Source organism: Amphibalanus amphitrite, unplaced genomic scaffold, assembly GCF_019059575.1.
Source record: "Amphibalanus amphitrite isolate SeventyFive unplaced genomic scaffold, NRLGWU_Aamphi_draft 000983F_arrow, whole genome shotgun sequence".
NCBI lineage: Eukaryota > Metazoa > Arthropoda > Thecostraca > Balanomorpha > Balanidae > Amphibalanus > Amphibalanus amphitrite.
Genome location: NW_024882477.1, coordinates 58,453 through 68,536, shown reverse-complemented (window position 1 = coordinate 68,536; position 10,084 = coordinate 58,453). Strand labels below are relative to the sequence as shown.

At 51.8% G+C, this 10,084-nt stretch overlaps 2 protein-coding genes across 2 annotated transcripts in view; one reads left to right on the top strand and one right to left on the bottom strand.

The window, feature by feature from the left end:
* Positions 1-1,646, bottom strand: LOC122368858 (vesicular glutamate transporter 2-like). The gene has a single exon (XM_043343129.1). The coding sequence runs from the start codon at positions 1,583-1,585 to the stop codon at positions 95-97; it is 1,491 nt and encodes a 496-aa protein (XP_043199064.1). The 5' UTR covers positions 1,586-1,646; the 3' UTR covers positions 1-94.
* A 5,315-nt stretch (positions 1,647-6,961) lies between these two features.
* Positions 6,962-10,084, top strand: part of LOC122368856 (frizzled-5-like) — a 30,832-nt gene continuing 27,709 nt past the window's right edge. Inside the window, exon 1 of the mRNA XM_043343128.1 lies at positions 6,962-7,150. The gene's annotated coding sequence lies outside the window, so the exon portion shown is untranslated. The remainder of the gene's footprint in view (positions 7,151-10,084) is intronic.

Genomic DNA, 10,084 nt, shown 5'->3' with positions numbered 1-10,084 from the left:
AAAATGCGTACCCAGGTCCATTATTTAAACATGTCTGCTTGTCTTGTAATACCTATATTCCACACCAGGACCATTATATATTTCAGTTGCCTGCTCAAACAGGAGCATTGTCGTAGCTCATATTGTCATTTCCGCGCTGCTCCTGCAAGCTGGGTTTTACTTTTGGGGCTGCTTCACCGCGGTCACTTATCTCAGAAACCCCTGTCTCCTGAGCTCCACCGTCCTTCTGCTGATAGTATTTCCGATTCCACGGCTGCTCCTCACCGCTACCAAACGCCAAGAAAACGACCGTGTCGAAGAGCATCAGCGCCGCCGGGATGAGGAAGCACCAGCGCCATCGGTCGAGGGTCTCGTGCCCCTCGGTGAGCGCGCCGACCACCAGCGGCGCCAGGAAGCCGGGGATGCTGCCGAACGTGTTGTAGATGCCCACCAGTGATCCCGAGTAGTTGGGTGCCATGTCGACGGGCACTGTTTGCCAGCCAGAGTAACCGGCGCCAATAAGACCCACCCCGACGAACACCAGTGCTTCCACGGCCGTCTCGTACTCGCCAAGGAACGCGATACAGATGAGCGTGACGGCAACCAGCGCCTGTGAGACGACTTGCGCCAGGCGGCGGATGTTGGTGATGCTGAGCAGGTTCTTCTTCCGCAGGTAGTCACTGAACACGCTGTACGCGACCCCGAAAACGAACATCAAAAGAAAAGGCAGCGAAGTAAAGACGGCATCTTGAGAAATGTCTTTGTGTTGAACGTTGCTGTAATATTGCGGCAGGTCACTAAGGAGAGTGTAGAAGCCCCAGTTGTTGCAGAAGCTGGTGATGATCAGCCCCCAGACAGGAGGGGAGGTCAGCACTTCCTTCCACGGCAGTGGCAGGCGCCGTTCGTTGGTCTGGCCGCTGCCGATGGCTGTGACAATAAATAGACGCTCTTCTTCGGTGATGAAAGGATGTTTCTCAGGATTGTCGTATACCAGCAACACCCAGAAGATGAACCAGACCAGCGCGAACGAGCCCTGGATGTAGAAGACCGCCTCCCAGCTGATGCCGTTGATGATGGCGGACGCCAGCGGCATGGTGATGGCCGTGCCGATGTTGCACGCGTTGAAGGCCAGCGATATGATGGTGCTGCGCTCGTTGGGAGGCGCCCAGGCGCGCAGCAGCGCGTACCCGGAGGGAAAGCCCACGCCCATCACGAACCCCATGGCGATCCGGACAGTGAGCAGCGCCCGGTAGTCCCAGTAGGACACGGCCGGGATCAGGAAGGTCAGCAGACCGGCCAGCAGCAGTGACACGCCGTAGATGTACTTGACGCTGGTCAGCTCGGCGGTGCGTCCGCCCACGATCTGGGTGCAGATGTAGCCGTAGTAGAAGCTGCCCAGAATCTGGCCGACGATGTTCTCGTCCCAGACGAACGGGCCGTCATTCTGGCCGCTGGAGTCGGACGAGTTGACCGCCGTGTGGTTCACCATCGCCACAATGGCCAGGTTCAGGTTGTTGCGCAGCATGTAGTTGATGATGAAGCCGAAGAACGTCACCGCCACAACTATGTAGCGGACGGGTAGCACTGAGAGCACTGGATTCGCCATGGTGATGTGTAGAAGAGAGAGCACCGCCAGCGAGCGCAGCCAGTCGAACGGACCCAGTCCGAATGGGCCGTCTGTGCGCTCTGCTGTAGCTAGGACGTTATCATCTGATCGCGACAACTCGTAGATACGGACTGTGTCCACTAACGGCCGCCTTGGCGAATCAGAGGTGATGCCGGACTCAATTTTTGGCCACTTACCGCCGGTGTAAGTGGTTACCCTGCCGATCGCTGAGTGGCCGCGCCCAGGTGTGTGGAGGGTACCGTGATGAATGAGCTGTGCTGTCTTCGTGAAGTGGATGGGCCGTGTGTCAAGGGCCGTGGCGCTTTCAACAAGTAACTATTGTGGTAGTGCATGGCGCATAGCGACAGCAATCTGCATTGCATGATGTGATAACAAATATTCGAGCACCGCAATATGGAATACAGCTATGTATGTATAGCAGGCATAGGCGGTCCCAGGGGGGGGGCCACGGGGGCCATGCCCCCCCCCCCCCTTTGGTGCTGAAAGGTGGGACCATACTATCTTTTGGCCCCACCTTTCAGATCGAACAAAAGTCCTAGAAAAGCTTTTTGTATGTTTCATTTTCTCTCTTGCGCCATCAAAGGACGTACATTTCACTCATGAGTCAGTGGGCTCAGTTTCGCATTCTGTCAATTTGGCGGTCAGCGTCGCTGGCACCGGTTCACGAGTATGGCCGGATCTTATATGGAATATCAGCGTGGGTTTACTTGAGGCTCTCGTAGGCCCAGCAATGGCTTGCATGAGACCCTCTTCGCCAGTGGCGGGTGGGCCCTGCCAAATGAGCGTGGCTCTAAGACACATAAGACCTATTGGGTTGGTGCTGTGCACCTCAGAAGCCCGGTGGTGACGCCGTATGCCGGCTTGGTTTCTTAAGGATTAGCGTGGGACCTCCGGGGCCTGCATAGAGTTTGCATGAGCTAGTATGTAATCTCAGAGGCCTGTGTGCGTGTACACAGTGGCGGTCGCTGGGGGGGGGGGGGGGCATCAGGGCCATGCCCCTCAAAGATCAATAAAGGGGGCCATCATATCATTTGCCCCCCCCCCCTCAAATAACCAATGGGCCCCCATATAGGTGTATGGGGCCCTGGCAATTATTCGATCGTCACGAGGCTCAAAAATCCCACGCCCAGCTATTAATATAGCTCCCACACCGGTCTTTGAGCGTCCTACACTGACCTCTGATGGAACTTCAGTGGCGGTCAAGCGCCCACGTTGACCGCTAAGAGCCCACATCGACCTCTGAGGCCCCACATCTGGCATATGAGGGCCCCTAACCGGCCTCAGGGGCCCCCAACCGGCGTCTGAGGGTCTCACACCGGTCTCTAATGGCCTTGTTGCTGTCTCTGGTGTCCCAAGACGAACATTTAGGTGCCAATGAGCCAATGCACTGGCTGCTGAAGACCCGATGCCGGCCTCTAAGGGCCTGCATTGGCCTCTGAGGAGGGCCCATCTTGGCCTTTGAGGGCCCTCTGCTGGCCTCTGGGGTCCAATGACGGCTCATGCCGGTCTCTTAGGGCCCTACGCTGACCTCTGAGGGCCCATGTTGGCCTGTAATGAGTAAGGACCCACATTAGCCTCTGAGAGCCCAACTCGGTCTCTGATGGTCTCAAACTACTGGCTTTTGCAGTTTGCAGGCCCTGTACTGGTCTCTGAGGGCCCTAAACTGGCCTCTAAGTGAAAACATACATGGGTGGGATTCTGAAGATCACGGGGCTCACACAGACTCCTGCACAGCCTTACGTTGGTCCTGATCGAGATTACTTTACGTCCTGATGGTCCCGCGCAGATTCCCTCATATTTCGACGTCGGGACCTCATGAGCCGGTGTGTGGGGCTGGCAGAGACTGATGAAGTCCTTAGGGCTCAGGACCAGTCTTTTTAGCAGTAGGATTATAAGACACGTTGAGTGAGCCGAGCCCCAATAGAGCCGTTGCGAAGCCCCGCACGAGTCGCGCGCGGCCCTCAGAGTCAGATGCCAATTTTGAAAACCAGGAACCTGTGGGGCCGGGGGTCTCCAGAGGTCGGTGTACCTACTTTCTCCCGCCGCTACACATCTATATGGGTAAATGTCATGGTTTGAAAATGCTCTCTGGGTTTCACATGCTTGTTCAAAGCAAGAGGTATCTGTACTTTTCCGAATTGTTTTATAGTGGTAAGGTCATGAATCCGCGTGCCCGACCTTCCAGTAGGTATATGTTACACCGATCCGTCGCCATGGTGCAGTGGCCCGACCGGTGGAAACACCGTGGGACGGGAAATGGAACTGGTGATTTTGCCTTAAATTGAGCTTAAAGATTTCACGCAAGAATGAGGTGGATGAAGCATAAGGAATGCCAACTTTTTCGGCGCCTCGTGGGCGTAAAAAAATTAGCCGATCACCTATCCCCCATCCAGTGACGGATAAATGTTATGTCCCGCGAGTGTGACTTTGCCCCCCCCCCCTTTTGCCAGCGGCTGCGACCGCCAGTGATAGCAGGTATCAATACCAATGGAATCACGGTGTAGGTGTCTTCGGTAGATCTTTCACTAGCAGATAATAATGTCAGATGTTCCATCTTATTTAGATTACTTTAATAGATAATTTGTTACACTTAAGTCATTGCTCAAATCGCTTACTGACAGGCCATTGAGCCTTTCATGCTCATGGCGGTCCGTCGTCCCATTCATTACCTCCTACCTATTTCAACTATTGAAGTCAATTGGTAATATTGAGAAGCTACTGTCCCAAAGGCCGGCCCGGCACGCCCCGGTCCCGCCCTTCCGACACAGGAGAGGGCCCCTCTGACACCGGAGTCGGCGGGCAGTCGAGCGGCACGAACGACGGTCTCAGCTTTAAGGAGCGGGCGGGCCGTCCGTCACCTCTGAGATAGGGCTTTGTGTGACGTCCTTAGAGCCTTCATGTAGTGTCCGCCGTTTGCCGAACGTTTCGTCTGTACTCATCGATTGCCGATTGCGCGTTATATGTTGCTTACAAATATCTAGGCCCGGAGTCGAGATGGTTCCGACTTCCGAGGTCCCACGGGCGGTTAGCCCGCGCCGCGCCGAATCGCTAGAGATCATTGATGGACTGAGGGTTGTTTTTAATGTATTTTATCCTGTCTTGCTTGCATCGTTTTAATGTGCCATGTTTGCGTTTGTGTCTCTCCCCTCCCCCCCCCCCGATACCCAAGGTCAATAAACGAATGAATGAATGAATGTGCTCAGAGCCGCCACGTGCCGCCTGAGAGACGTGTGCGTAGACAGTAGAGCCACGGGCTGAGAGATGTGTGCGTATAGAGTCGCGGCTGTGTGCTTAGAGTTGCAGCGTGTAGTCCGAGTGTGCTTAGAGCGGCGACGGAACAAATGAGGATACAGCAGGGGGCTGGGAGTATGGATACATGCAGAGGTGTGCCGTGTGCTCTGCGGGCTGAAAACTCTAAGGCAATTGGTATGGCGTAGAGCTTTGAGCTGAGGGATAACTGCATGACTTTCCAGTACAAGAACTGACGGATGGCTTTGGTAATCTGTAAGCTGTGAAGTGTAAGCCGTGAATCATTTTCTGCCGTCTATCAACAGAGGGCCATGAACCATTTACCGTTGTATGTCATGGCAATGGGGCGTAAGTTTAATAGGCTGTTAGTTATGAGCTGTGGTTAGGAGCTTACAGCCATGGCACGCGAGGCATTTGTTGAGGCTTTGGGCTGTGAGCTGCCACCTGCTTCGGCACCCGAACGGTACGGGTTGAACAGGCTGTGGCGTGAACAGGTAACCACGTGAAATGCGATGTAAATGCTGTCTTACTGTGAGCTGTGAACGGAGCGATAACACCTGTCTCTGTGAGCCAAGCGGTGCGGACTGAACTGTGGGCTGTGAGCTACTGGCCTGTATTGTGAGCAGTTACACATTAGGTGTCAACGCTAATCGCTCTCCCATTTCAGTCTCACCACAGTGCGCGCGTGCAGAGGGGAGCCTCGGAGTGTGCCATGACTCAACAGAGCGTTCAATCAGCGGTGGCAGCCCCTCGCCACCCCTCCCCGTTAGCAAACTGCAGCTGTGACTCAGCCAGCGCGTGCCCCTCGTCTGTGGGCTGGCTCAGTGCGCCATGGCGCAGCTATAGCTGCAGGCTCCGAACTGCACTGAAAACAATTTAACCCAAGGCCGGCGAGTAAACCAGTGTTTCACGGGTACCCCTATCCGCAACCATTTTTAACCACCCTCCCAGGAGTACATAGTGCTAGGTCCCATTGCGGTGTAGTCGTACTTGCTCAATGCTCTGAGCGGATATAACCGCTGTCAGCGAACATGTCCGCTGAGAGCAGGGACGACTACACTGCAATGGGGCCTTACTGTACTCCTGGGAGGGTGGTTAAAAATGGTTGCGGATAGGGGTACCCGCGAAACACCGGTTTACTCGCCGGCCTTGGGTTAAATTGTTTTCAGTGTGCACGGGGAAGAAGAGGGATGCAAGAGACAGACGAGAGACAGACGAGACGACGAGAGACGACAGACATGAGACAGGCTAAACGCATCCGTCTGTTGTAAAACGGTGGTGTGATTTTTCAGTCCTCGGGCCATTAATTGTTGCTAATAACATCCGTTTGAGCCACTTTCTCTGTATAGAGTAAGTGGTGAATTAAATGATTTAAACACATATCCAGAGAAAACATTTATCCAAAAATGAACTTTTTTTTAAAATTTCACTAATTACCCGATTATTCCATCAACGAACATGTATTTCAGCTTCATACAAAATATTTGGTAGGTTGTCTGGAATAAGGCTTCCCCTCTCCATTCAGGAATTCACTCCAGGCGTTGTTCTACCCGTTGTTTAATAACGAGACATATGATGGCTAGTTATGTTCCGGTTAAATGCAGTAAAAGTTTGTTTTAATTTATGGCGCAAAGGGCGAAAACATCGCCAAAGGAAAGAACAGTTGTTAAAATGTTGCCGAAATTAGTCATTGAATATGTGATCATGCATGCATTATGCAGCTATGTGCGTATGTGATTTTCACGTAGGTTCTTAGAAACTTGAGCCTATAACGAAAACAAAGCTTCGCTTATTGAAAAGTAAGCGTCTTCACATCATGAAATGTTTCAGAACTACTAAGCCCCCTCCTCATATCAGAAACCTACTGGATTGTTCCTGAATCCTGATCTATCCCATCAAAGTGAATAAACGAAGGACACTGACCAGCGCGGCGACCAATCCACATTCATAAGTGAACGAGCCAAGATCCATGAGATCCATGCCCATCCCTATGAATGAATGAGAGGTCACTGACCTGCCGAAGCAGACGGCCAACCTGACCAGTCGAATCCCGGTGCAGCCGAACCCCATCCCTGCCGGCCCGCCGCGTCGCTAGCGTCGTTTGACGTTCATTCAGCGTCGGTTCTCGGGCCGGGGCTGACGCGCGCCGCTCGAGGGGAATCCAGTGACTGCCGACGGCCGGCAGCGGACGGAGCGTGCTCCCAGCTGCTCCCGGCGGCGGACGGAACGTGCTCCCAGCTGCTCCCGGCGGTGCACGGAGCGACGGGGACGGAGCGCCACTCCTCTGCAGCAAGGGTAAGTGATGCTGTGGAATGGGGTGTGTGGTGAGTGTTGTCAATGTGTGTGGTGTCGTGTGCAATGCAAGGTGGGAACAATGTCGTAGGCATTTCACCCGCACCTACACATTAGGGCGGGTCGATGAAAAAAGTTGTCAAGTGAAGAGCGATTTTCCTACGGGCTGATCCATAAAACGGTTAAAACATATTTTTTGCGAATTTTTGAAAAGGAACTGGGCGCGCCGTACACGGTTTTTCGAGACCACTTTTGCTAATTTTTCTCGTTGTTTGCAAAATTTAGTAGGAAAAAATCGAGAAAGATACTATATTTACCACTTTCCTAGTTCTACATGCTTACCCCCACCTCTTCACAAAGTTTGGAAACCCCAGTGGCAGAATCGTGCTCAGAATAGCGATTAGCATCGGCGATCTGAGCGCAACAAAACCAGCGCCATCTATTGAGCGAGTTTGGCATAACATTGGTTTTGACGGCTTTCCGACCGTTAAAAGCTGACGCAGCCGCTGCCAGGGTATACTGCCGCTGCCACGTCGGGTATATGGTGTTCTTTGGTGTTCCTAGGTGTCTGGTGTTCCTTATTTGACACTAGGTGAGTTGTACCCATTCGATCCATATACTAAGTTGCTCCGGAAGCTATACCTATAGTGATTTCGCCAAGAAAACAGCGAGATGCTTAACTTTGATATATGTTTATCAGTTAAATTAAGTTTTGCAGACAGATAACATCAGTCCAAACCGTATGTTCATTTTTGAATGCAATGTAGCCAGCCACCTTACCGTCCTAGGACAGAAAATCACACTTCGATAATTGATTCAAACGCCGGCATGAGAGCGCTGCATTGCGTCCTGATGGCACACATGATGTAACTGAGACGTGCTCTCTTAATAACAACAGCGTATGCTGCCTAAGTTAGGAGCCGGACGGCTCGCTTCACTGCCTGAGTAGTGAGTATGGGTATGCACCGGATCGAAATTAATTTGCTAAGCAGCGGGGCGAAGGTCACCCTCTTCCAGCGAGATTGCTATTGCAGTGACTCTGTAACGCGTTTTTTTTGGACCGATCTATGAGCTGCATGTAGTGCATGACTTGTTTATTGCAAAATACTGATAGAATCGCATATCTTTGTCTCCTGCCTCATTCACTTCCTATACTTTTTTGCCGTAAGTGTCTCGAGTCTTTTTATCACCATTCCTTAGTTCAGCATGTATCGCAGCGTATGCACTGTTTGCTGGCTGTCTGTATCGGCTAGTGGCAGTCCAAAAAAGTTTCCTATAGTGAGCCCGGTACTTATTCCTGTCGATCACTGGGCAAATGACACAGACCGATGAGCTGAGAGGTCTCGCAATAGCGGGGTGCTTTGGAGTAATCCGTCTCTGCAATGTTTACTCCGTAATTTCGGACCACATTGGGACATAGTGAACAACATTGAACTCGGTGATAGTTCGAAGCTGGTCAATATATGTTGTATGATGGGCGATCGCGACGGAATACGTAACTTTCAAGCTGCCAACGTAAGCCATTTTACCAAATTCAAGGGTTCAAGCTTCCTTACTGATAGCTACCTCAGGATTTGTCAAGAGGTGACGTCTGCTTCCGGGCTGTTCAGAAGTGTTCTCTGATCTGGACTGCATGGCGTTGCCCGAAACGGCACGAACGGTTCCTGCTCGATGCACAGGCACTCTTCGTAAATGGTCCACTGATCGGCGCGGCTTTAGTCCAGTGGCTTTTCCACAAGTCTTGTAAACTTGTTTAATAATTTGGCCCTTGTCTGATTTTGGTGTAAAATAGAATAAGCACTGACTACCGGCTCATTTACTGAAGCAATATGCTCGTCCAGCAGGCTCGTCCTAGCCGATGATCCAGCACGGCCATCCTATTTATCATGATAAACGACGCATCCTTATGCACGTAAAATGCAGAAGGGCATTTCCTTTGTAATCACTTGCCTATGCACGTAAAATGCAGAAGGGCATTTCCTTTGTAATCACTTGCCTATCCGAGAACAGAATGTGAAGTGTCACCGAGGACCACCACGCGGCATTAGTTCCGTTTCGACATGGAGGCTCCTTTCCACTAACTGCAACAATGTCACATGATTGGGATCACAAATTGCGCCGGCGACCGCTTAGCAGCTACTACTGCGATTATTATGAGGTCAGTTTCCCTCAAAGCTCGATGCTCCACTGCTTGTTGCGGTGGCCCAGCCCCAATAGGTCATCAAAATGGGATCTGATGGTCCGATGAGAACGCGCGACTCGGGCAGTGATATGATACTCGGATCGCCGATCAGCAGGATACCTCGCAACTCATCCTCAGTCTGCTGTCAGATGAAGCCGGGCTAACTTAGTACTTATTCTGCAATTGAGCTGCTACTGTTCAGTTCTAACACTAGGGCCGGGGGGATCCAGGGCGTCGCAAGTCCATCTACGACACGTCGCAAGTTACGACACATATGCCGTCGCAAGTTGTGTCGTAGCGGAAAAGGAGGGATGTTGAGGAAAGAGGGGTTTGTCGGAGGATACGACAGAACGTAGCTGCGACGAGGCTTAAATACCCGCTTTACTCGAGAATTTAAAAGGCTACACGATCAGCTGATCCCGTAGTAAACGTCAGTAAGGTCGAAAACTCTATCACGCATAAAGGAACATTCGCCTTTCTGGTTTGCGAGCTTATGAGACAGCAAGGTCAAGCATGTTCTCTGATTCTGAAGCTTTGTATTAACTGGGTGACTTGTGGTTGCTAACGCTCACGTGATTTGCCATAAAATTTGGGATCGATCACAGGAGATTCGTGGCTATAGGGCATCTAGAATCGATGCTTTAGAAGAAATGAGTTCCGAGAGTTTGATGTCACAGAGAGGTAAGAAATTTGTAGATGGAGGTCACAATTGGAGGTTACAGAGGTCATCTGGGACACGTCAGGTCACAGAGGTC